Source organism: Lolium rigidum, chromosome 3 (genome assembly GCF_022539505.1).
Source record: "Lolium rigidum isolate FL_2022 chromosome 3, APGP_CSIRO_Lrig_0.1, whole genome shotgun sequence".
NCBI lineage: Eukaryota > Viridiplantae > Streptophyta > Magnoliopsida > Poales > Poaceae > Lolium > Lolium rigidum.
The window spans coordinates 368,125,360-368,152,292 of NC_061510.1; the positions used below are offsets into that span (position 1 = coordinate 368,125,360).

Genomic DNA, 26,933 nt, shown 5'->3' on the forward strand with positions numbered 1-26,933 from the left:
GAGAAGATGCATCGCGCCGCCCCTACTTCTTGCTCGACGAGCGCCGCCCAGCTCCTGCCCGACGAGCGCGCCGCCGTAGATCCTAACCTGGCGAGCACGTCGCCGCAGATCCTCCGCCGGCGACCGCACCTTTCCTGACGACCGTGCCGCGCCAGTTCCTCCACCGACGAGCGCGTCGCCCGGCGACCGTGCCTCCCCTCCTCCTCACCTGGCGGCGCCGCCGCGCCAGTTCCTCCACCGACGAGCGCGTCGCCCGGCGACCGTGCCTCCCCTCCTCCTCACCTGGCGGCGGCGCCGCGCCAGCTCCTACCCCGACGAGCGCGTCGCCCGGCAACCGCGCCGCCCCTGCTTCCCGCGAGCGCCTCCTCCTCCTCTCGGCAACTGCAACACCCTAACCACCGTGTAGGCGGTACTACTATCGTGACGACGACGGCGGTGTTGTAGCTTGCGCCGGAGGTAGTGGTCGAGATGGCAGGCAGGTGCCAGGTTGGGGGCACAGGTGCGACAATGCTTTTTTTTTGTTGTTTTTAGTGTTAGTTATTGTTGTAAACTTTTTGGTAATTTGTTGTAAATATATATTTTTGGGCGCATGGAAATTGTTGTTTTTGTTAAAACTTCTTGGTGGCTATTGTAAACACCCAAATTATTTGTTGTTTTTGTTATCAATTAATGTTGTAAATATATTTGTTGATTTGTTGTAAATATATTTTTGGCATGGAAATTGTTGTTTTATTCTTGGAATTGTTGTTTTCCTATAAAAATCGTTGTTGATTATTGATGTAAACACACAAATAAAAATTGTTGGTTCTATTGTTAATTTATTGTTGTAAATATATTGGAGACTTGTTGTAAATATTTGGCATAGACAAAATTGTAGTGCCGAAGCTATTACTAAGTATTGTTGTAAATACCCCGTTTTGTTGGATTGTTGTTGTTGTAAATACGCAAAAGTAGCACATGGTGGACTCAGACTAGAATTCAGCCTTAAACAGAGCAGTGGGAAACCAACGTGCTGTGAAAAGCGACGTGTAGCTGGGCAGAAGCTAGGTACAGCGGGTCAGAGCTTGAAAGCGACGTGAGGGAAAGAGGTATTAATTGCAGACGGTACGATCTTTATCCAAGGGTGGAAACAACAACCGATTTTTTAATCTGCCATCAGCCGACCGACGGCTAGCATTGCCCAAAAAAGTGAGACTTCAGTGTGGTCTGCTGTGGAACAATCCGTCGCCCAACGACCAGTTGCTATCTTCGAGCTACTCTTGTTCATATTATCAGAGTGACGCCACAAACTTTGCCTAATGAATGATCTCACTTCCTCACTTCCAAAATAAGTGTAGCAGATTTCTTTAGATTTATATGTATCTACAAGTATTTTAATGTGTAAATACCTAATACAAGTTTAAACTAACACTTGTTTTCACAAGGAGAGAGTGTCCTTAATTTTTTTCTCCTTTTGACATCGCTTGGTGCCAATCGCGGCTGTAGCTCCGCCACTGTCGTTGATAGACTCCTATTCTCTCGGGGCGCCAAAGAAACACATGAAGCCGCACAACGATGAGCGTCAAACACAACACGAATCGTGTAGCTTGCCACAAACCGTCCCGTAGTGGCATGTAAAATAGGAGGTCCAATAGAACATAGTGGGCCTATGCCTCAATAGATGTGGGAGCTTTATGTCTTCCATCTTCCGATGAGTGGAACAAGTATAATGAGCTGGTTCTCGAATGAAAACGAACATGAACATGACTGATGCGCGTAGATGTACACGTCCGTTGGGAACCCCAAGAGAAAGGTATGATGCGCACAGTGGCAAGTTTTCCCTCAGTATGAAACCAAGGTTTAATCGAACCAGTAGGAGCCAAGAAGCACGTTGAAGGTTGATGGTCGCGAAATGTGATGCGGCGCAACACCAGGGATTCCGGCGCCAACGCGGAACCTGCACAACACAACCAAAGCACTTTGCCCCAACGAAACGAGTGAGGTTGTCAATCTCACCGACTTGCTGTAACAAAGGATTAAGCGTATCGAGTGGAAGATGTTTGCAAAGAAAACAAGTAAACACAATTGCGATAGATTGTATGCTATGTAAAGAATAGGACCGGGGTCCACAGTTCACTAGAGGTGTCTCTCCCATAAGATAAAGCATGTTGGGTGAACAAATTACGGTCGGGCAATTGACAAATAGAGAAAGGCATAACAATGCATATACATGATATGATAAATATAGTGAGATTTAATTGGGCATTACGACAAAGTACATAGACCGCCATCCAAGCTGCATCTATGCCTAAAAAGTCCACCTTCGAGGTTATCATCCGAACCCCCTCCAGTATTAAGTTGCAAAGCAACGAGACAATTGCATTAAGTATGGTGCGTAATGTAATCAACAACTACATCCTTAGACATAGCATCAATGTTTTATCCCTAGTGGCAACGACACATCCACAACCTTAGAACTTTTACATCACTTTGTCCCAGATTCAATGGAGGCATGAACCCACTATCGAGCATAAATACTCCCTCTTGGAGTTAAGAGTAAAAACTTGGCCGAGCCTCTACTAGTAACGGAGAGCATGCAAGATCATAAACAACACATGAACAATAGATTGATAATCACCATAATCATAGTACTCTCTATCCATCGGATCCCGACAAACACAACATATAGTATTACATATAGATGATCTTGATCATGTTAGGCAGCTCACAAGATCTAACAATGAAGCACAACAAGGAGAAGACGACCATCTAGCTACTGCTATGGACCCATGGTCCGGGGGTGGACTACTCACTCATCACTCCGGAGGCGACCATGGTGGTGTAGAGTCCTCCGGGAGATGAATCCCCTCTCCGGCGGGGTGCCGGAGGCGATCTCCGAGAATCCCCCGAGATGGGATTCGCGGCGGCGGCGTCTCCGTAAGGTTTTCCGTATCGTGGCTCTCGCATGCGGGGGTTTCGCGACGGAAGCTTTAAGTAGGCGGAGGGTCAACGCGGGGGCCACACGAGGGGCCCAGGAGGTAGGTCGGCGCGGCCGGGGCTCGGGCCGCGCCGGCCTCCCTCTGGCCGCCTCGTGGCCCCACTTCGTTAGGTCTTCGGTCTTCCGGAAGCTTCGTGCAAAAATAGGACCACGGGCGAAAGTTTCGTCCAATTCCGAGAATATTTCTTTACTAGGATTTCTGAAACCAAAAACAGCAGAAAACAACAAGCTGGCTCTTCGGCATCTTGTTAATAGGTTAGTTCCGGAAAATGCATAAATATGACATATAATGTGCATAAAACATGTAGGTATCATCAATAAAGTAGCATGGAACATAAGAAATTATCGATACGTTGGAGACGTATCAAGCATCCCCAAGCTTAGTTACTGCTCGTCCCGAGAGCGAGTAAAACGATAACAAAGATAATTTCTGAAGTGACATGCCATCATAATCTTGATCATACTATTTGTAAACATATGTAATGAATGCAGCGATCAAAGCAAAGGTAATGACATGAGTAAACAAGTGAATCATATGACAAAGACTTTTCATGAATAGTACTTCAAGACAAGCATCAATAAGTCTTGCATAAGAGTTAACTCATAAAGCAATAAATCAAAGTAAAGGTGTTGAAGCAACACAAAGGAAGATTAAGTTTCAGCGGTTGCTTTCAACTTGTAACATGTATATCTCATGGATATTGTCAACATAAAGTAATATAACAAGTGCAATATGCAAGTATGTAGGAATCAATGCACAGTTCACACAAGTGTTTGCTTCTTAAGGTGGAAGGAGATAGGTAAACTGACTCAACAATAAAAGTAAAAGAATGGTCCTTCAATGAGGAAAGCATCGATTGCTGTATTTGTGCTAGAGCTTTTATTTTGAAAACATGAAACAATTTTGTCAACGGTAGTAATAAAGCATATGAGTTATGAAAATTATATCTTACAAGTTGCAAGCCTCATGCATAGTATACTAATAGTGTCCGCACCTCGTCCTACTTAACTTGGACTACCGGATCTTCGCATGCCATGTTTCAACCAAGTGTCACAAAGGGGTACCTCCATGCCGCCGGTACAAAGGTCTAAGGAGAATGCTCGCATTTCGGATTTCTCGCTTTTGATTATTCTCAACTTAGACATCCATACCGGGACAACATGGACAACAGATAATGGACTCCTCTTAAATGCATAAGAATGTAGCAATGATTATTGTTCTCATATGAGATTGAGGATATATGTCCAAAACTGAAACTTCCACCATGGTTCATGGCTTTAGTTAGCGGCCCAATGTTCTTCTCTAACAATTTTGCATGCTCCAACCACTAAAATGATAGACCTTCAGACAAGACGGACATGCATAGCAACTCACATGATATTCAACAATAGTTGATGGCGTTCCCCGAAGCATGGTTATCGCACAACAAGCAACTTAATAAAATATAAAGTGCATAAGTACATATTCAATACTACGATAGTTTTTAAGGCTATTTTGTCCCATGAGCTATATATTGCAAAGGTGAATGATGGAATTTTAAAGGTAGCACTCAAGCAATTTACTTTGGAATGGCGGAGAAATACCATGTAGTAGGTAGGTATGGTGGACACAAATGGCATAGTAGTTGGCTCAAGGATTTTGGATGCATGAGAAGTATTCCCTCTCGATACAAGGTTTAGGCTAGCAAGGTTATTTGAAGCAAACTCAAGGATGAACAAGTGCAGCAAGACTCACATAAAAGACATATTGTAAACATTATAAGACTCTACACTTGTCTTCCTTGTTGTTCAAAACTCAATACTAGATATTATCTAGACCTTAGAGAAACCAAATATGCAAATCAAATTTTAGCAAGCTCTATGTATTTCTTCATTAATGGGTGCAAAGCATATGATGCAAGAGCTTAAACATGAGCACAACAATTACCAAGTATCACATTATCCAAGACATTTTAGAATTACTACATGTAGCATTTTCCAATTCCAACCATATAACAATTTAACGAAGAAGAAACTTCGCCTTGAACATTATGAGTAAAGCCTAAGGACACATGTGTCCATATGCAACAACGGAGCGTGTCTCTCTCCCACAAAGTGAATGCTAGGATCCATCTTATTCAAACAAAAACAAAAACGAAAACAAACCGACGCTCCAAGTAAAGAACACAAGATGTGATTGAATAAAAATATAGTTTCAGGGGAGGAACCTGATGATGTTGTTGATGAAGAAGGGGATGCCTTGGGCATCCCCAAGCTTAGACGTTTGAGTCTTCTTAAAATATGCAGGGGTGAACCACGGGGGCATCCCCAAGCTTAGAGCTTTCACTCCTCTTGATCATAGTATATCATTCTCCTCTCTTGACCCTTGAAAACTTCCTTCACACCAAACTTCAAGCAAACTCATTAGAGGGTTAGTGCACGATTAATAATTCACACATTCAGAGGTGACACAATCATTATTTTCACTTCTGGACATTGCATAATGCTACTGGACATTAGTGGATCAAAGAAATAAATCCAACATAGCAAAAGAGGCAATGCGAAATAAAAGGCAGAATCTGTCAAAAACAGAACAGTCCGTAAAGACGAATTTAAAGCTGGCACCAGACTTGCTCAAATGGAAAAACTCAAAACTAATGAAAGTTGCGTACATATCTGAGGATCACGCTCGTAAATTGGCAGATTTTTTCGAATTTTCTACAGGGAACTGTGCCCAGATTCGTGACAGACAGCAATGCTGTTTCTGCGCAGCAATCCCAAATATAACATCAACTTTGACATAGAAACTTTACTTGGCACAAAAACATGATAAGGAGAGGTTGCTACAGTAGTAAACAACTTCCAAGACTCAACAAAACAAAAAATTGCTGTAGGTAAAAACATGTGTTGTCTCCCATAAGCGCTTTTCTTTAACGCCTTTCAGCTAGGCGCAGAAAGTACAAATCAAGTAACATCGAGAGTAGAAGCATCAACATCATAGCTTGTTCTAATAATAGAATCAAAAGGCAACTTCATTCTCTTTCTAGGGAAATGTTCCATACCTTTCTTGAGAGGAAATTGATATTTAATATTACCTTCCCTCATATCAATAACAGCACCAACAGTTCGAAGAAAAGGTCTTCCCAACACAATTGGACAAGATGCATTGCATTCGATATCCAAGACAACAAAATCAACGGGGACAAGGTTATTGTTAACCGTAATATGCACATTATCAATCCTCCCCAAAGGTTTCTTTTTAACATTATCGGCAAGATTAACATCCAAATAACAATTCTTCAATGGTGGCAAGTCAAGCATATCATAAATCTTTTTAGGCATAACAGAAATACTTGCACCAAGATCACATAAAGCATTACATTCAAAGTCATTGAATTTCATTTTAATGATGGGCTCCCAACCATCTTCTAACTTTCTAGGAATAGAAGTTTCAAGTTTTAGTTTCTCTTCTCTAGTTTTTATGAGAGCATTTGTAATATGTTTTGTAAAGGCTAAATTTATAGCACTAGCATTAGGACTTTTAGCAAGTTTTTGTAAGAACTTTATAACTTCAGAGATGTGGCAATCATCAAAATCTAAATCATTATGAGCTACAGCAATGGGATCATTGTTCCCAAGGTTGGAAAAAATTTCAGCAGTTTTATCACAAGCAATTTCAGACAGTTTTAGCAATTTCAGGCAGTTTTGTACGCTTTGCACTAGGAGTAGAAACATTGCCAACACCAATTATTTTACCATTGATAGTAGGAGGTGCAGCAACATGTGAAGAATTAGCATTACTAGTGGTGGTAATAGTCCAAACTTTAGCTACATTATTCTCTTTAGCTAGTTTTTCATTTTCTTCTCTATCCCACCTAGCACGTAGTTCAGCCATTAATCTTATATTCTCATTAATTCTAACTTGGATGGCATTTGCTGTAGTAGTAATCTTATTATCAATATCATTATTAGGCATAACTTTCAATTTTAAAAGATTAACATCAGAGGCAAGTCTATCAACTCTAGAAGCGATATTATCAATTTTATCAAGCTTTTCCTCAACAGATTTGTTAAAAGCAGTTTGTGTACTAATAAATTCTTTAAGCATGGCTTCAAGACCAGAGGGTACATTCCTATTATTGTTGTAAGAATTCCCATAAGAATTACCATAACCATTACCATTAGCGAAGGATATGGCCTATAGTTATTACCAGAGTTGTTCCTATAAGCATTGTTGTTGAAATTATTATTTTTAATGAAATTCACATCAACATTTTCTTCTTGAGCAACCAATGAAGCTAAAGGAACATTATTAGGATCAACATTAGATCTACCATTCACAAGCATAGACATAATCACATCAATCTTATCACTCAAGGAAGAGGTTTCCTCAACGAATTTACCTTCTTACCTTGTGGAGCTCTTTCCGTGTGCCATTCGGAGTAATTTATCATCATATCATCAAGAAGTTTTGTAGCCGCCCCAATGTGATGGACATAAAGGTACCTCCAGCAGCTGAATCCAATAAATTCCGCGAAGAAAAATTTAGTCTCGCATAGAAGGTTTGGATAATCATCCAAGTAGTCGGTCCATGGGTTGGGCAATTCTTTACCAAAGTTTTCATTCTCTCCCAAGCTTGAGCAACATGTTCAGTATCTAATTGTTTAAAATTCATTATGCTACTTCTCAAAGATATAATTTTAGCGGGAGGATAATATCTACCAATAAAAGCATCCTTGCATTTAGTCCATGAATCAATACTATTCTTAGGCAAAGATAGCAACCAATCTTTAGCTCTTCCTCTTAATGAGAAAGGAAACACTTTCAATTTAATAATATCACCATCTACATCTTTATACTTTTGCATTTCACAAAGTTCAACAAAATTATTGAGATGGGCAGCAGCATCATCGGAACTAACACCGAGGAAATTGATCTCTCATACCCAAATTCAGTAAAGCAGGTTTAATTTCAAAGAATTCTGCTGTAGTAGCAGGTGGAGCAATAGGTGTGCATAGGAAATCATTATTATTTGCATTTGTGAAGTCACACAATTTAGTATTTTCAGGGGTATTCATTTTAGCAAAGGTAAATAAAACAAACTAGATAAAGTAAATGTAAGTAACTAATTTTTTTGTGTTTTTGATATAGAGAGCAAGACAGTAAATAAAGTAAAACTAGCAACTAATTTTTTTGTATTTTGATTTAGTGCAGCAAACAAAGTAGTAAATAAAATAAAGCAAGACAAAAACAAAGTAAAGAGATTGAGAAGTGGAGACTCCCCTTGCAGCGTGTCTTGATCTCCCCGGCAACGGCGCCGAGAAAAAGTGCTTGATGCGCGTAGATGTACACGTCCGTTGGGAACCCCAAGAGGAAGGTATGATGCGCACGGTGGCAAGTTTTCCCTCGGTATGAAACCAAGGTTTAATCGAACCGAGTAGGAGCCAAGAAGCACGTTGAAGGTTGATGGTCGCGAAATGTGATGCGGCGCAACACCAGGGATTCCGGCGCCAACGCGGAACCTGCACAACACAACCAAAGCACTTTGCCCCAACGAAACGAGTGAGGTTGTCAATCTCACCGGCTTGCTGTAACAAAGGATTAAGCGTATCGAGTGGAAGATGTTTGCAAAGAAAACAGTAAACACAATTGCGATAGATTGTATGCTATGTAAAGAATAGGACCGGGGTCCACAGTTCACTAGAGGTGTCTCTCCCATAAGATAAAGCATGTTGGGTGAACAAATTACAGTCGGGCAATTGACAAATAGAGGAAGGCATAACAATGCATATACATGATATGATAAATATAGTGAGATTTAATTGGGCATTACGACAAAGTACATAGACCGCCATCCAACTGCATCTATGCCTAAAAAGTCCACCTTCAGGTTATCATCCGAACCCCCTCCAGTATTAAGTTGCAAAGCAACGAGACAATTGCATTAAGTATGGTGCGTAATGTAATCAACAACTACATCCTTAGACATAGCATCAATGTTTTATCCCTAGTGGCAACAGCACATCCACAACCTTAGAACTTTCATGTCATCGTCCCGGATTCAATGGAGGCATGAACCCACTATCGAGCATAAATACTCCCTCTTGGAGTTAAGAGTAAAAACTTGGCCAGAGCCTCTACTAGTAACGGAGAGCATGCAAGATCATAAACAACACATGAACAATAGATTGATAATCACCATAATCATAGTACTCTCTATCCATCGGATCCCGACAAACACAACATATAGTATTACATATAGATGATCTTGATCATGTTAGGCAGCTCACAAGATCTAACAATGAAGCACAACAAGGAGAAGACGACCATCTAGCTACTGCTATGGACCCATGGTCCAGGGGTGGACTACTCACTCATCACTCCGGAGGCGACCATGGTGGTGTAGAGTCCTCCGGGAGATGAATCCCCTCTCCGGCGGGGTGCCGGAGGCGATCTCCGAATCCCCCGAGATGGGATTCGCGGCGGCGGCGTCTCCGTAAGGTTTTCCGTATCGTGGCTCTCGGTACGGGGGTTTCGCGACGGAAGCTTTAAGTAGGCGGAGGGTCAACGCGGGGGCCACACGAGGGGCCCAGGAGGTAGGTCGGCGCGGCCAGGGGCACGGGCCGCGCCGGCCTCCCTCCTGGCCGCCTCGTGGCCCCACTTCGTTAGGTCTTCGGTCTTCCGGAATCTTCGTGCAAAAATAGGACCCCGGGCGAAAGTTTCGTCCAATTCCGAGAATATTTCTTTACTAGGATTTACGAAACCAAAAACAGCAGAAAACAACAAGTGGCTCTTCGGCATCTTGTTAATAGGTTAGTTCCAGAAAATGCATAAATATGACATATAATGTGCATAAAACATGTAGGTATCATCAATAAAGTAGCATGGAACATAAGAAATTATCGATACGTTGGAGACGTATCAATGACCTCACGATCTTTCCTCCCTCGGTTTTCACAAGTCCATCCGTGGCATTCTGGTGCCCGCATTTGTTACTCTGGATAGACTCTTGTGGATGTATTCTCAATGCCTATTTGTGTGCTGATGATCCACAAGTATAGGGGGTCGCAACAGTCTTTGAGGTAAGTAAAACCTAAATTTATTGATTCGACACAAGGGGAGGTAAAGAATACTTATAAGCCTTAACAGCGGAGTTGTCAATTCAGCTACACCGGAAAAAGCAATAGTAACATGGGTGATGTGGAAGCAGCAGTAGTATGAGAGCAATGGCAATAGTAACACAACAGCAGTACCAGTAACACAGAGACAATGGCACCAGAAAGTATTCCAGTGCGAAGTTTACTGTAGAGCAATAATGATGACAGAAGGACCGGGGTTCCCACCTATCTACACTAGTGGTAACTCTCCAAATAACATGTGCTGGGTGAATAAATTACGGTTAGGCAATTGATAATTGTGAGGGAATGACAATGCATGATATGATAATATAAAGTTTACTATAGTATTTAATTGGGAACTACAACATAATATATAGACCGTAATCCAACTGCGTCTATGACTAATAATCCACCTTCAGATTATCATCCGATCTAGTATTAAGTTGCAAGCAACAGATTCTCGCATTAAGTAATGTGTGTAAAGTAAATAAAAGAATTATCCTTAGACAAAACATTGTTGTTTTCTCCCCGGTAGCAACAACACATCTACAATCTTAGAAGTTATTGTCACTCTTCCAGAAAACTAGAGGCATGAACCCACTATCGAGCATAAATACTCCCTCTTGGAGATACAGGCAACTACTTGATCAAGGTAACTACAAGTACCAGAGAGCATGAAAGATCTTAAATAACAGTAGTATGATAATATGATGAACAATCTGATCACAATTCCACAATTTATCGGATCCCAACAGACACAACACCGATTACATCATATGTATCTCAATCATGTAAGGAAGCTCATGAGATCATTGTATTGAAGTACATGGGAGAGAGAGTACCAACTAGCTACAACTGAGACCCGTAGTCCAGGGGGAACTACTCACAAACCATTATGGAGTCGAAGTGGAGGCGGTGGAGTCGATGGAGATGGCTCCGGGGGTCAATCCCCGTCCCGGCAGGGTGCCAGAACAGGAACTTCTGACCCCCGAAACTTGTCTAGACGATGGCGGCGGCGATGGAACTTTTCGTTGACGGAGGCTGGTTATTTTAGGGTATTTGCGTCGAAGGGAATCTATAGGCGGAAGGGCGAGGTCGGTGGCTGCCTGGGTGGCCCACACCATGCCATGGCTCGTGCCCACCCTTGGTCGCGCCATGGGGTGGTGTGGCCGCCCTGTGACGCCCCTTCGTCTCTCCTCCGGATTTCGTCTTCGTTACGGAAAAATAAGATGTTTGGCTTTTGTTTCGTCCAATTCTGAGAAAATTTCCTGTACAACTTTTCTGAAATACAAAAACAACAAAAAATAGGAACTGGCACTGTGGCATCTTGTCAATAGGTTAGTTCCAAAAAATGCATAAAAGTGCCACGAAATGTAGACAAAACATATAGAAATTAATGTAAAGCAAGCATGGAGCATCAAAAATCATAGATACATTTATAACATATCATGTGCCTGGTAGTTCATTTGTTTTCTAGGAATGAGCTTGCCACTTCACTAGCCTTCACCTACCCACGAGAGCATCGAACATGTAGAGGCGCCGGGACGGCCATAGGAGGTGTGGTCGGAACTCATGGAGCATCAAAAATTTGAGTATGACAAAATAGAAATGGCGAGAGCCTATGACCAAATGCAAGCATTTGTTCATAGCCTCGGGGGCTACTCCCATCGGGAGCGCTGGTCGCGCACCCGATAGATGTGAAAAGCTCGAGCAGGAATAACAATATAGCGACAGAAGATATTAATTTGTTGAGCCTACAACCAAGCACAAGTCCTTGGCTGTAGCCTCGGGGGCTACTCCCATCGGGAACGCTGTTCGCGTGCCCGATGAAATTACACAAAAATATAGAGAAAGAAAAAAGAAGTGAGTATATTTCGAGTTATACAAATAACTCTACATATACTCCCATCGGGAAGGCAAAGTAAGTCATCAAATATGACTCAATAAAATGTGCTATTCCAACAGCCGAAAAGCACACGACAATATATTCTCAGAGCGCTAAAAGTCGCGAATAATCTCTGAATGCCGCAAAACTTTGCGAAGGTAAGACCCCAGATCCGTTCTGAGCGGCGTGGCACCGTCTCTGACGGCGGTTTGCTATTTTTTCCGTATCAACATATACGAAGAAAAATCCTAACGGACGCGTTAGGTACCCGATAAAATATGACTGGGACTCAGCAGAATGGTAAGACCTTAAGCGGCACCTGTCGAAGTTTACACCAGTATCCCGAGATCATGTCCAGGGACGTGATCTTGAAGTAGGTTTTTGCGGATTGCCACTAGAGCAGTTAACTAGTACCTGATCCGTCAGATGAACTAGCCCCAACTACCATTATACAATATAGTATTTGCGTATCCAAAAGATATGTGATAAATTCGGCAAGATTATTGAATGATTAAAGTTGGAGATTTTTCCTGACTCTCCGATTCAAGCAAAATCTCGGGGGCTACTGACATAGGCATCCCCAATGGGCCTGCCGAAGATGGTACCCGGGGTTTACTGAAGGCCCACAAGTCGAAGAATACAAAGATCAGAAGCCCAATTGGTGTTAAGGAAAGTTAGAGTTGTATTAGAAAATATAGAAACTTGTAATTTCACGGGACGGGTTAGAAACCCTCCCGGACTCTGTAACTTGTGTATTACGAATCCCTCGGCTCCACCTCCTATATAAGGGGGAGTCGAGGGACAAAGAAAGGATCGAATCTATTGTGAACATAACCCTAGTTTTACAATCGTCGAATACTTTTCGGCTGAAACCTTCGAGACCTACTTGCCCTCTACCTCTAACAAAACCCTAGTCTACAATACGTAGGCATTGATAAGTTAATACCTTGTCACCTAGTCTACGGGCCAGTCCAACAAACTTGGTTTGACCGGTCCAGTTGTTGAGTGAGCCGGCCCGATTAAGATGGATAGGCCGTCCCCGATTAAGATGGGTAGGTCGGCCCGGTTAAGACGGGTAGGCGGACTGATGTCTACGGGTGCTTCTATTCTTGTAGACAGTATTGGGCCTCCAAGAGCAGAGGTTTGTAGAACAGCAGCAAGTTTTCCCTTAAGTGGATCACCCAAGGTTTATCGAACTCAGGGAGGAAGAGGTCAAAGATATCCCTCTCAAGCAGCCCTGCAACCACAAAGCAAGAAGTCTCTTGTGTCCCCAACACACCTAATAGGTGCACTAGTTCGGCGAAGAGATAGTGAAATACAGGTGGTATAAATAAGTATGAGCGAGTAGTACGGCGCCGGAAAATAGCTTGCTCGGCGTGCGGTTGATGGTAGTAATATTGCGGGAAGTAAACATGCGAGTAGAACGAAGTAAACAAGCAGCGATAACGAGTATTTAGGAACAAGGCCTGGGGATTATACTTTCACTAGTGGACACTCTCAACATTGATCACATAATAAATAAGTTCTCTTTCCTTTGTGCTACATATACTCTTGTTGGATGATGAACACCACTAACTGTGTAGGATTACACGAACCCTCAATGCCGGAGTTAACAAGCGCCACAACATTCGATATTCATATTTAAGTAACCTTAGAGCATAATAGATCTTTGCAAAATAGACCAAGTACTAACATAGCATGCACACCTGTCACCATCACACTACGAAGGAGGCATAGATCACATCAATACTATCATAATGACAATTAACTCCACAATCTACAAGAGATTATGATCATAATCTACGACAAGAACTACACGATGCACACACTCGTCACCATTACACCATGCAGGAGGAATAGACTACTTTAATAACATCACATGAGTAGCACATAGATAAATAGTGATACAAAACACATTGCAATCATAAAGGGATATAAATAAGCACTTCACTATGCCATTCATAACGGTGAATAAGTATTACGTGAAATATAGCCTAAGAGACCCACACGGTGCACACACTGTCACCTTTACACACGTGGGACAAGGAGTCTCCGGAGATCACATAAGTAAAACCCACTTGACTAGCATAATGACATCTAGATTACAAGCATCATCATATGAATCTCAATCATGTAAGGCAGCTCATGAGATTATTGTATTGAAGTACATAGGAGAGAGATGAACCACATAGCTACCGGTACAGCCCCGAGCCTCGATGGAGAACTACTCCCTCCTCATGGGAGACAGCAGCGGTGATGAAGATGGCGGTGGTGTCGATGGAGGAGCCTTCCGGGGGCACTTCCCCGTCCCGGCGGCGTGCCGGAACAGAGACTCCTGTCCCCCAGATCTTGGCTTCGCGATGGCGGCGGCTCTGGAACTTTTCTCGTACCGTGGCTTTTTCGTCTGGGGTTTTTAGGTCAGGGACCTTATATAGGCGAAAGGGCAGCCTCGGAGGGGGCCTGGTGGGCCCACACACTAAGGCGGCGCGGCCCCCCCTCTGGCCGCGCCAGGGTGTTGTGTGGGGCCCCCAGGGCTTCTCTCGGCGGCTCTCGGGTGTTCCGGAAGCTTCGTCCAAAAATAGGATGATGGGCATTGATTTCGTCCGATTCCGAGAATATTTCCTTACTAGGATTTCGGAACCAAAAACAGCGAAAACGAGAGCGGCCCTTCGGCATCTCGTCAATAGGTTAGTTCCGGAAAACGCATAATAATGACATAAAGTATGCATAAAACATGTAGACATCATCAATAAAGTAGCATGGAACATAAGAAATTATAGATACGTTGGAGACGTATCACGGACCCAGTTAGTTTGGATGGGCTAGCCTAGTTAATCAGATGGGCAGGTCCATTTAATTATGGACCAACTCATTAAAGTTGAGCGGGCCGACCCGGTTAAGATGAATAGGCCAAACCATTTAGTTAGTTGGATCGATCGAGTTAAGCTGATTTGCAGTTCATTGGGCAGGCCCATTTAGGTGGAGCTAGTCGGCCCATTAAAGTTGAGTGGGTTAGTGGGCTAGACCAGTAATTTCAGTACACCGGCCCGATGCCCTAGAGGTAATAATAATATTGTTATTATCATATTTCTTGTTCATGATACATATTTATGTTTAATGCTAGAATTTATATTAACCGGAATCATAGTACAATATTGTGTCCCTAGTAAGTCTCTACTTGGCTAGCTCGTTGATAAATAATGGTTATGGTTTTCTAACCATGGACCTGAGTTTTCAGTTAATAATGGGATCATCTCATTTGAAGAATGATGTGATGGACATAACCAATTAAGCATAGAAAGTAGATCATGTTACGATGTTTAAATTTCCAAAGTTGTTATCATGTGAAGTAACCTATTTCTTAGACCATGCGATTGTGTTAATTGTGGGCATAGAAAAAATAATACTTTGGGACCGCTGAAATCTTCAGAGTAAGCATTAGTATCGATCCCATGGAGAGATGAATACTAAGTATTTTATTTTCTCGAATTGGTGAGTCGCTATTCTAATTATCTATGCATTGAACAAACTAAATAAAACAATATGATTGCTTTGGAGAGTTTAAACTTGAAAGTACAGATGTAAAAAAAGTAAATAATTGAAAAAGTAAAGTGCTGAAACTAAAAGAGCTTTGTTGTTGTTGAGAAAGTAGTGGGTCAAAATGCAAGCATGGGGTGACCACCAGATGTTGCATGAGTGAGATAATTTATGTAATAATAAGATCATTTCTATGTGCCTGACTGTAAGGGTATATTGCACCTATGTGTGGTTTTGGTAATTAATGACAACCCCTATGGACTAATGTTTTCATTGAGTTTATATGAAAGAATATTCCATAGGTACTACTTGTATTCCATGTGTTGGATTCAAGTATGGATGCCATGAAGATAAAGATATACCTTGTGTATTGGCATCAAGATCATCGATTTGAAGATATATATGTGATATGATCAAGAAGAAGAAATGAAGATAGAGTTCTTATGTGGAACTGAATATTAGCCATGCTCTAGCTTATGTGATAAGCAATGAATGATCAAGATCTTGAGAGCTTGATTCCAAGTGAAGAATTCAAGTTTTGGCTCTAAGTCGGTGTCATGGTAGTCTCATAAGTTGATCTATGATTAACTAAGATTTAGAGCATGCAAACAAATGAAGAATTCTTTATACACCTCAAGATAGTATGATAGAGTATGAGAAGATACAAGGTTGACCAATACAAAGAGTGAAGAATAGATTCAAGTTTGGTCAACACATGAAGCATGAAGAATGTGCCACGTGACGTCACGTGGTATGGTAAGCCTTGTCAATTATGCTACATGAACTCACCCATCATATATGTGCCCTTGTGTTGTCTATGTGGGTTAGGTATCTTTCCATGGGCATGCATCAAAAGTGAGATCTCATATAGCCCATGAGAGGATGACGGCAAGTGGTGATCGTCATCAAGGTTGAGTTGGGCAAGTTCAAGATGAGCATCTCAAGTGGATCACATGCTTGAAGCTTGCCATCCATTTGGTGATAATGGACATGTGAAGATGTGCATCAATTGAGCTTTCCCATCATAGTGTATGAGGGAGCATTTGTGAGTCTTCACGAAGCAACAATAATCAAGTGAGGCATTCCGGCTTGAGTGGAGCTTGAAGAGTTATCATCAAGATCAAGCGGGATGCGCAAGGCAAAGGTATGGCCTTGATAGGTTTTCCTTTTACCGGTCTCAAGGTGGTTGATGGGAGACCGGATTATAGGATAGATAGCCTAACTATCAAGAGGGGCTTTCGGTTGGGTAACTTGATCACATCGTCTTAGGAAGCTCAATCCTTTGCATACTTTGCATATCCCTATTGCTTCTTAGTGTTTCTCTATGAGAGGTTCTTGAGCTTGTTGCTAGCTTTACAACAAGCTCAAGTTCATTGAAAACGGAATCTGCATGCATCTTCTATTGCGTTTTCGAGTTTGGACGTCTTCACCGTTTCTTGACGGTGGGAGACTCCCTCTCTAAAAACATCTAAAAATATCCTGTGAGGAGTCTCCATATTTTGTCGTTATCTTTGTTGGGGTTCTATTTTTCGTTATCTTTCCAACAAAATTGGTTTCATGTCAATCGGGGTCCGGACACAAAAGTTATCACAGTTTTTGTATAACATGTTTTCCTGCTGGCCCGGTTTCTCGCCCGGCGTGACCGGCCGTCCCACCGGATGGCCCGGTTCAAACCGGCCCCTGGACTGGTGCCAACCGGGCACTATCCAGTAAGGTTTCCAGCTTCGCCCGGTGCTGGTCCGGCATGAGGTCCGGTTTGGACCGGCCGGGTCCGGCCCCTCGTCCGGTCTGACCGCGCGGTGGACCGGTCTCCCCGGCACAGGTTCTGCGAGACAAAGACCTGCCCCGGTCACGACCCGGAGCCAGTTCTGGTTTGGACCGGCTGGTCTGGTCTGTGGCCCGGTCTGACTGGGTCCTGCACCGGATGGCCCGGCCCCAGGCCCGATTGACCGGGCTCCTCGAAGATTTGTTGAGCTGGACATTTTCCCAACGGTTATTTTTCGGCTTGGGCTATAAATAGCCCTTCTTCCACCTTGGGCTTAATAAGTTCTTCCAATCTCTCTCCTCCATTGTTGAATTTGAAGAGCTTGCCCTTTCTCTTGATTCCCCCCCCCCATGATTCTTTCTCATTCTTGAGGGATCTAAGAGAGGAGATCTAGATCTACAATCCCCACCAATCCATCTCTCCTCTAAGTGAGGGGAACTCTTTAGATCTAGATCTTGGAGTCATTTGTTGATTTCCTCCTTTGTTCTTCCTCTGTAATCTCATCCTAGCATTTGTTGCTTTGGTGGGATTTGAATGTGAAGGATTTGAACACCTCTAGTGTTCTTGCTTTGCATCATTGCATAGTGTTGAGCTCTCCACCACGATTAGTTCGAGTGAGAGACCGTGAGCTTGTTACTCTTGGAGGGAGACCTCCTAGTTGGCTTGGCGGTTGGTGCTCCGGTGATCTCTTCAAGGAAGATTGTGAAGAAGCCCGGGCTTCTCCTTCGTGGAGCTTGTGAAGTGGTTGTTGAACTTGCCATCTCCGGAGTGGAGGAAAAGCTAACCATAAGGAAATGGCCATTATCCTTCGTGGGTGTGGCTCGGAGAATAGGGTGAGCCTTCATGGCGTTGGGGAATCCTTCGTGGGACCTCCACTCCTGCAAACGTGACGTACCTTCTTGCAAAGGAAGGGAACATGGGAATACATCCTTGTCTCCGCGTGCCTCGGTTATTTCTATACCCGAGCTTACTTTCCTTGTGATAGCCATCATGCTTGAAGTACATATATCTTGCTATCACTTGTGCTTCATATATCTTGTGCATATCTTGCTTAGCTCTAGTTGTTATTGTTGCACTTAGTTGAGCCTAGCATATTTAAGAGTTGTGCTTGTAAACTAAACGTTAGTTTAATTCCGCATTCTTACAAGCCAAATCCGCAAGAGTTTTTAAACGCCTATTCACCCCCCCCCCCCTCTAGGCGACATCTCGTCCTTTCACTGACTCTAGTAAGGTTGAAAGTGAGCAGGTGTCCCATATTTACTTGTTACACACTATCTAAGAGAATCACTAGAACATCTATTACCTACCCATCCATTTCACCGTGGCCAAGTTGAAACTTCGGGTACTTAAGGTCCAACTTTTCGAGTAGCCCAGAACAACACATTGACACTCTATGAACACATGAACTTCGCAAATTATACCACCCCCTTGTTTTTTTCTAGAGTGTCACAATAGGATTCGCAGGTTCAACAATACAACATATTATACACTATGCAACTAAGCACTAACTTAATATATGATGGAGCAGTAAAAATTCAGTATTGAAATCATGCTACTCGAGCCCTAGTAAAAACACTAAGAATAATATACGTGCATAAACAATCATACACAAACATCAACAAGATAGGCACCTCAATTTATTATAGCTATGCATCATTACACAATAGGCTCATCCAATTACCTTACACCCCACACCTACAGAGGGAATTACTCACACACATGTCCATCAGGAATAGAGGCTAGGTGACGATCTTGATGAAAAAGGGCAGCAAGGAGGCGGAGATAGTGGTGGAGATCCCCACGGCGGCGACCACGGGAGGACGAGGCGGCGGCCCTATGTTGGAGGTGTCCCTTGGCCCCCCTTGTTCCTTGGTGTTGGAACAGTAATGGAGAGGCCTATGCCCTCTTGGCGGCTCCCAAGGGAGAAGTGAATTCCTAACAATGGTTGGGGCCCACCAAAAGTAGGGTTTCATCTCAATATATAGAGGCGGAGAAGCAATCTAGGCCACAAAATGGATGCCCCTTTGATCCAAGGACTCATGGGAACCTTTAGAACCCTACTTGACCTTCGATGTCCCAAGGAGTCCAACAGGCCGATCATGGCTCGAATCCATCAAGTTGGGCAAGAATTATCGTAAATTCTGTCACAAACTTTCGGAATCCCGAAATTGCTTGTGGGATCTTCGGTAATGTCGCGCTTTAAGACTCATCTAAACTCAAAATTTGAAGAATTTATGTCTAGAACGAAGCCTATAAAATTCTAACAACTTTGTAGTTTTGAGTATTTCCATTTTAAATAATCTTCATATCGTATCGAAACGATCTATAAAAAACTGTTCAACCGAGACAGATTTCGGGAAACTCGAAATTTGACAATAATGAGGGATCTCCTTCCATATTTGTACAATTTCTACACAACAAAGTGTAAAACAAGAAATTGTGAAATTTTTAAATTATTAGTAGGTTAGTCCCAATAAATATAATAAAATTGCTAAATATTAAGGATTTTAACACGATAAACTGCAAAGAACATGTATGCATTTTACATGCATCAACAGTGCGGCGCAAAGAAAAAATGGGGCAAGAAGGAATCTGTCACCTCCTGTGGAGCATTCACCCTATTTCTACCATCCACTCTCAGCGCCCGATCCGAAACCTCCATTTTCCCACTTTTCAAGCTCCACCTCCGATCATAGAACGGGTAAGCGGCACACAGATCTGCGATTGGCGATGGTAGCGCCAAGGATACTTATGTTTAGTACTTGTTCATCCGTGATCTAGGGTAGGTAGTGTTGAAATGTAGTTCTTGTATGATAAAATTTTGCACTTCCATTTTCTTGATCTAGGGTATTTAGTGTCAAAACGTATGTAGATTCACCTTCTATATTCTAGATTAGTGGGTGTTCTTCTTGTGTATTATATGGTGTGTAAGTTGTTGCAATGATCTATGTTTGTGGTGATTTTAGGACTCGTAGTGTGACAACTTTAGCTAGACAATGGTGTGCATTCTGGATTCACATATGCTCTCATAGGTGCCCGATTCACAACCCATTGCTGACTCGCCGCTGTCGTTGTCGGATGCCGAAAAGGGCCCTGTGGCTTCCCTCGTGGCCAAGGTCTTGGCAGAGGTGGCGGGAATGATGACCGCCACAAAGAACATGAATGGCAAGGACTAGACTGACATGGAGAAGGCCATGAAGGCTGTGCAGAAGGGGGCATGAAATCCCCCCCCCCCCATGTGCAGCTTTGTGTTGGAGAAGATGTGCGAGCTGATCAAGAGTTCAAGAATGACGTCCGAATTGACAAGGGCTTCAAGGAAGTTCATCTCACTCATGTGGACAAGGCCATCCTGGAGCATTGCGATCTTAGCGGAGCTCGACGACGCGAGGAGAGCAAATGCATCCTGCTGGATGAACTTGTTAAGGTCTGCAACTACCATGAGGTGGTACATACTAACCCCTCATGTGATGGTGACCTTGCGGTGTATGGATGACACCCTCTTTTGATGTGGTGGTAGGTTAACACCATAGTTGTAGTTGTAGGATGAACTTAGTTTATGATATGGTCTGAACATTGTGATGCTTTCGTATGACTTGTTTGATGCTTGTGATCAATAACCTTACTTGTTCTTCTTGTGCCATGCTAGTGGTAAGTGGTCTTCAAAGCGAGGCATCCGGAAATCTACAATTTATAAAGGATCTACCAAGTGCAAGTCAATGATTTCTCCACAACATCTACAAAGGGTATGATACTTTCGAAGAAGCACACAAGGAGCAACAGAGCTTCTTGGCTGATCAGACTATGGCTATTCAGGCTATGCATCATCAGTCTTTGCATCAGGAAAAGCCTTATCACGTAGTACATCATCTTCCAATGCCGCACTAGCCAATGACTATTCTAGTGGAGTTGGCTAGCTGCTTGTGTTTCCATCTCTGCAGAAGCCGGTGCAATGTCGCCCCCATGCTCGAACGAGGTCCCTGGTTCATGCGTTGGTGTTTCTTCTGAAGAGGTGGCGTTCATCTCGAGTTCGGAGCTGATACGCTCGCTGAAGGGGGTCGTTCCGTCGTTCCTCGGGGTCTCGACGACGCCATTCCTCACGGACTCATCGTTCATCCTGAAGACGGGGGACCGGAGGTCCTTTGTATCATAATGCTGCAGCCATGCCTGCAGCCTTGGCAGCGAGACGCTCCCGGAGGCAGTAGTGGCCTCTGCTGCCCGGAGCTCATCGCGCTCGCGGTAGGCGAAGGTGGCGAGGTAGAGGAGGAGCATGAGGCTGGAGGCCACCCCGGTCACGAGGAATAGCCCGCCGAAGCTCTCGAAGCTTAGGTTCGACGACAGGCCGACGACGGAGTTTGTCTGACTCCGGCAGGTGCCCGGCTCGCCGAACCATGCCTTCTCGATCTTGGACATCTTCCCCGCTTCATTCAACGTGAGTATCTCCCGGGACACATCCCCCGTCATTGGGGAATCTCTCGGGAACACCTGCAGATCGAAGAACCACACAAGATTAGATGCTAATCAATCCTACATGCATGACAGTATCATCTTGATCATGGACTCCTGGTACGACGTCAGTTCTGTTGCATATCCTTCAACTGAGGTAGTGGCGTCTGGCGTGGGAGCTTACAAATCCGAAGCCGTCGGTTTTGTAGATGGGGCCGAGCATCGCGTAGCCATCGCAATACTGCGACAAGAAGAGCTTCAGATACGGGATCTCGTCGAACATCGCCTCGACCCCACCGTTCGCCGAGCCTCTAGACAGCGCGTCGGCGTACTCTTCCTCGGTGTTGTATCCCCTCATCCTGTCCTCGGCGAAACCCATTTCCAGGAGAGATGATTTTACGAAGCTGCCCTCCTGGTACCCAATGAAGTCACCGCGTCTCTGTAGCTCCCTCACGTCGGTCACCCTCGGCAGGAGCTTCTGGACGGTCAGCATCGACGTCAGGCTCGCCGTGTAGCTAGATGTCAGGATCAGGACTACGAAGACCCATATAATCACCACGAACCTCGACAGGTTGCTCTCCAGCTTCTCTTCTGCAAATTAGCAAGCACTTGATCAATTAGGGAAGTGAAGTGATCGTGTACATGAATATCAGTAATCTTCCTACTACCAAACTGGATTTCCTACTGTGTGAGAATACGAGTGTCGAGAAGGCGAAGTAGAAGATGAGGCCAAACTGCTGCCATGGTGTGCCCCGGAACTCGGGGTTGATCCTGTGCTCGATCACCCACACAACGAAGCCGGTGAAGCAGAAGAAGGCAAGGCTGGCAAGCCAGAGACTTGCGCTCAGGGGATACACGAAGATCCACATGGTCGGGCTCGTGTCCTTGTGCACCGCCACCACCATCGACCACCCCGACTCCGTGAACGGCATGGTGAAGTCCACCTTGGTCATCCTGCTGGCGGTGATCGTCACGTCTCCAACGATCATGTCGGCTTCCTGCAAGTGTTTCTTCATCATGTTAATCTTAATTCTACGATGTAATTCGAATTGAAATCTAGAAGTTGTGGTAGTGATCGAGTACTGACCTGATCGCGCACCTGATCCACAATTTTCCCGTAAGAATCCACGCTAGGATCCCGTGGCACGTACCGGTAGCTCACAGGGTAGGGAAGGTTCTTCATTACCTCGTCGAATAGTTCGATGCAGTAGCCTGTTACCTGTGTCTCTCCAGTTGTCGAGTTGACGGAGACGCCCACAAACTGTTTGAAGCCGCGCTTCACCAGCACGGCGACACGGAGCACCTGCGCGTTTGGTGACACCACCCAGCCTTTCGGGGTGGACCGTGGCTCGCCTGGCCAAAGGATTTGCTTCATCTCCCTGGCGCTGCTGGCGTCTAGATCCTGCGAGATCCCGGACTCTGGCGTCCAGAAACCCACCGTCCTGGCTCCTTTCCCGATGATGTTCAACACCTCGTACCCCGGCATCTGCCGCTGTCCATCGACCAGCTTGAACTTACCGGATATTCCGTCGAACGTCGTGGCCAGCACCGCCTTCAGAAGTGTTGTTCCGGTGGCTGACACGCCGAGACGGTCCAGGTCCGTCAGCCTGGTGCTCCGTTTAGGTGTCTGGAACGCCGGTCCGGGCACATGCGCAGTCTCGGCCGCCGCAGCGATCGCCCATGCCGTGTCGTACGCCCAGAGCCTCATCAAGATCGAGCCGGCAACGCCATCGTCACTTGAGTTCTCCCGCCGCGACCTCGCCCTCAGCCGTGCTGGGAAGTTCTTGACCGCATCCGTCATCTGCACGTACGGCTGGAGGCTGACAACGCCCTGCATCGCTTCGACGTCCTCGGGGCTGGACATGTCCATGAAGCTGCCCACGCCGTCCGTGGCGACCCAGACGTATCCCTCGGACATCATGCCGGCCATCTTCGCCCGGCGGAAGAGCCGCGCGGCGACAGGGTAAACCATGTGCACGACGAAGACGCGTGTCGGCATGGCCATGAGGTGGTATAGCGCGGCGTCAAGTCGGGCGTCGGTTGCGTCGCTCGGCACGGCCGTGCGGTCCATGATCTTCGCGCCAACACGCTGGAGCGCGTCCGCGAGCGCCGGAAGGATATCGGTGCCGTAGGGAGAGTCCTCGTACAGGACGGCCGCCGCGCGCCACCTGAAGGCGACGAGGATGGCCGCGATGGGCGCCGTCTGGAAGGAGTCGTTGGCCGCGGCGCGCACAAAGAATGGTGTCTTCGCCGCGGACAACGCCGGGGACGTGGCGGAGTAGGAGAGCACCGGGACACGCGCACGGTCGCCGATGCGGGACACGAAATCGGCCTCGGCGGAGGTCTTTGGCCCGATGATGGCCTGCACCTGCGTGTTCTTGATCAGGTCCACAGCTGCAACACAACAGGAACACGACCATCAGGCAAGACAAAGTAACGCGTATGCCGGCCACTCGAGTCGTGCCCGGCAGACCAATCCGAAGGGCCCGTGGCCGAACATCAGTAAAGTAGAATAAAGCAAAACAGATTTGGTGAACCTCAGCATCAGTACTTCTGGTTTCTAAAATATTTAAATATTATATTTATGTGTTTTTAAAAATTATAATATTTATTACATAAATACAACATATTTTTCACTGAAATTTCTACCAAACCTTAGAAATGGGTATAAGTATGTGCGTATTTAATTTTTGATTTTTTTAGTCCTACAAATATGTTTTTGAATTTTTTTTTCAAAAAACGGGTGCATCGGTGCTCATGTGTCATAGGCACTTTCCGAGAATAAAGGGAGTTACAATGTTTGTTTAAGGTAGCAGAATACAATGTTTTTTTTTTTGCCTCAGACACACTTAATCAAGTACTACATCCGTTTATGAAATAAGAAGCTTAAAAAAACTAAACTACGTTTCTAAAAAGTCTTATATTTTCAAACGGCACTGCAACTATAAGCTAAGAAACATCTCTAATGGTAAAAGGCCTAGTCCTTGAAATATTCCCACCGTCTTTATAAGGTTTTCATCAATTTTGGACACAAAGAGAGTCGTATAAACAGTCAGCTCCTTAAAAAAATGTTCGCTGTAAATTTCATCGCCTAACCAATATATCTAGTGTTCGCTGAGCCGGAGAGAAGTTTATGGTGTACACATGCTCACCACCACCCGATCGCGTGTTTTTCAACACCATTTATAATTGTTTTAACGGCCTAGGGTTTACGGGATTTGTTAGAGATGCTCTAAGATTTTCTACTTCATTTTGTTAAGTAAGCCTTGAGGAAGATTTTTTGAAGTATAACTCCAAATATTTTTAGTCAACATTAGTGCTTAATTAGTCCAACTTTAGGGAACGCCACATACATGGAGTTATAGTCATCTAACAAGGTTTTTAGTCAACATTAGTGCTTAATGATTGGGAAGTTTCACGTCACTGCATGTTTGTCTTGTCGGGAAGACAAATCAAGGTAGCCATCAGAACGGTTATTCACTGCAATTATATAGTAGCTCTCGTTTCTTGATCAAAATCAACTACGTCATATTTTGAATTTTTGATTGTGTGGGACGTGGCACATAGTTAAAAAGAGGAGAGGTGAAACATGTCTCTTATCCTATAATTCATCTCTTGATGCAGTCCAACACATTCACCAAATCTTATACACATTCTCCAACCACATTCGGAGTCCTAATTCGCAAAAAAAAATCATACTAGTCTTAATAAAAGTGAAATTTATTGTACTTAGCATATATATAAGATGTGGTCAGACGGTGAGTATCCAAATGACATGAGAAACTTACATATACAAATAATAGGAAATGATAACCCGGACTAACTAGCCTTACAAACAAAAAAGAGTGGCAATCATGGACAACAATGAATTAATTATTTGTATGGGAGAGTATATAGCTCTTAGATATAGTTATTTCCTAGTCTTTTTTTAGAGGATAGTTATTTCCTAGTCAACATTGATAACGGCCTAAGATTCTCCAACCCTTTTGTACTGGCATGATTCTCATATTTCGATCAGATGATTGTTATCGGGAACATAGGTATTTTCTCGGTTATCTGAGAAATAGTAAAATAGTTAATTGAAACACCAAGACCGAGGATAACCTCGAACATAATCTCTTTTAATGCATATGTTGTTTGAATAACTATGATTCAATTTTAAAAAGGAAGCGATCATGTAGGATTCGTAAAAATATATTGGTGTGTATTGCTTGGATATGAAACGAAGATTAGATGTTCATTTCATTAAGAAAAACATTTTTTATTTGAAATGGAGGAATTTAGATAAACATTGGACCAACAATTACTTTTTGAACACGTGATTTACGTGATACAAAATCATTATCATAACATAGTACTTCTGAAAACAAATCTAGTGACAAATTTTATGTCATGCAAAGCTTTGTTGAGCAATTATTTGTTAGCCTTAACGAGACGGAATATGTCCTATTTTTTTTATTGTCGCAATCCACTGCTTTATTTAAACGGAATATGTCCTACTTTACTAAGTGAGCTGGGAATGCTCTCTCCGGGCCTGAACACATTAATCTAACGTACGTCTGAATAGATGGTGAAGCGTGTGACGATTGATGGAGCTTACCGGCAGAAGCAGCATCAAGAACGTCCCTCACGGAGTCACGAAAATGGAGCTCTACCCTCGTAGCTGAACCGGGATGCGCAGCGTAGTAGTCTTCCACCCCCATCTGAATGCTACTCCGCCGCTTGTGCCCGACTGGCGACATGAAGTCCAGGATGACGCCGACGCGGACCTTCACTGGCGCGTTCTGCGCGGTGGCCACCAGCGCAGCCAAAAGTAGATGGAAGCAGAGGAGGAAGAAAGAACCGGGAGAGTGTACCAGGTGCCTCGCCATCTCTCCCTGCACCCTGCACACACAGGCGTAGCTAACTAGCGGCCACCACCAGATGACCAGATCGATAGATGAATTGTACCGAGCTCACAAAGTAGTGTGTTATTATGAGTGTGCTTGAGCTAGAGCACCGTTTCCGGTCACACATACATATATGGGAAATATTTGCGATTTCAGTTCAGGGCTCGATTTGAGGTCCGTATTATTCTGTCATTGAGTCAGTATAATTGACTTGACTGATGCGGTGTCAGTGTTTAGTATAACACGGTTTGCTAAGAAGGGCAGGAACCAGTCCAACAGTCCTGGGATTCAAAGGAAAACCCACCAGAAAGGACGAGACGGCCAAAGTCTTGTTTGATCC

At 44.1% G+C, this 26,933-nt stretch overlaps 1 protein-coding gene across 1 annotated transcript; it reads right to left on the reverse strand.

Annotated features, from left to right (window-relative positions):
- Window positions 1-21,158: 21,158 nt before the first annotated feature.
- On the reverse strand, window positions 21,159-26,575 carry LOC124697387 (glutamate receptor 2.9-like). Its single transcript, XM_047229987.1, has 5 exons — window positions 26,305-26,575; window positions 22,792-24,098; window positions 22,390-22,702; window positions 21,889-22,295; window positions 21,159-21,743 (listed from the first exon to the last, which is right to left on the reverse strand). The coding sequence occupies exons 1-5, from the start codon at window positions 26,573-26,575 to the stop codon at window positions 21,159-21,161; spliced, it is 2,883 nt and encodes a 960-aa protein (XP_047085943.1).
- Between the last annotated feature and the right edge of the window lie 358 nt (window positions 26,576-26,933).

What these genes read in the sequence shown, in the direction of transcription:
- LOC124697387 (XM_047229987.1), bottom strand. Translation starts at nt 26,575, where the DNA reads ATGGCGAGGCACCTGGTACACTCTCCCGGTTCTTTCTTCCTCCTCTGC. An exon ending in TGGATCAGGTGCGCGATCAG is followed by an intron (nt 22,703 to 22,791) that starts GTCAGTACTCGA and finishes AAACACTTGCAG; the next exon opens with GAAGCCGACATGATCGTTGG. An exon ending in AAACCGACGGCTTCGGATTT is followed by an intron (nt 21,744 to 21,888) that starts GTAAGCTCCCAC and finishes TTCGATCTGCAG; the next exon opens with GTGTTCCCGAGAGATTCCCC.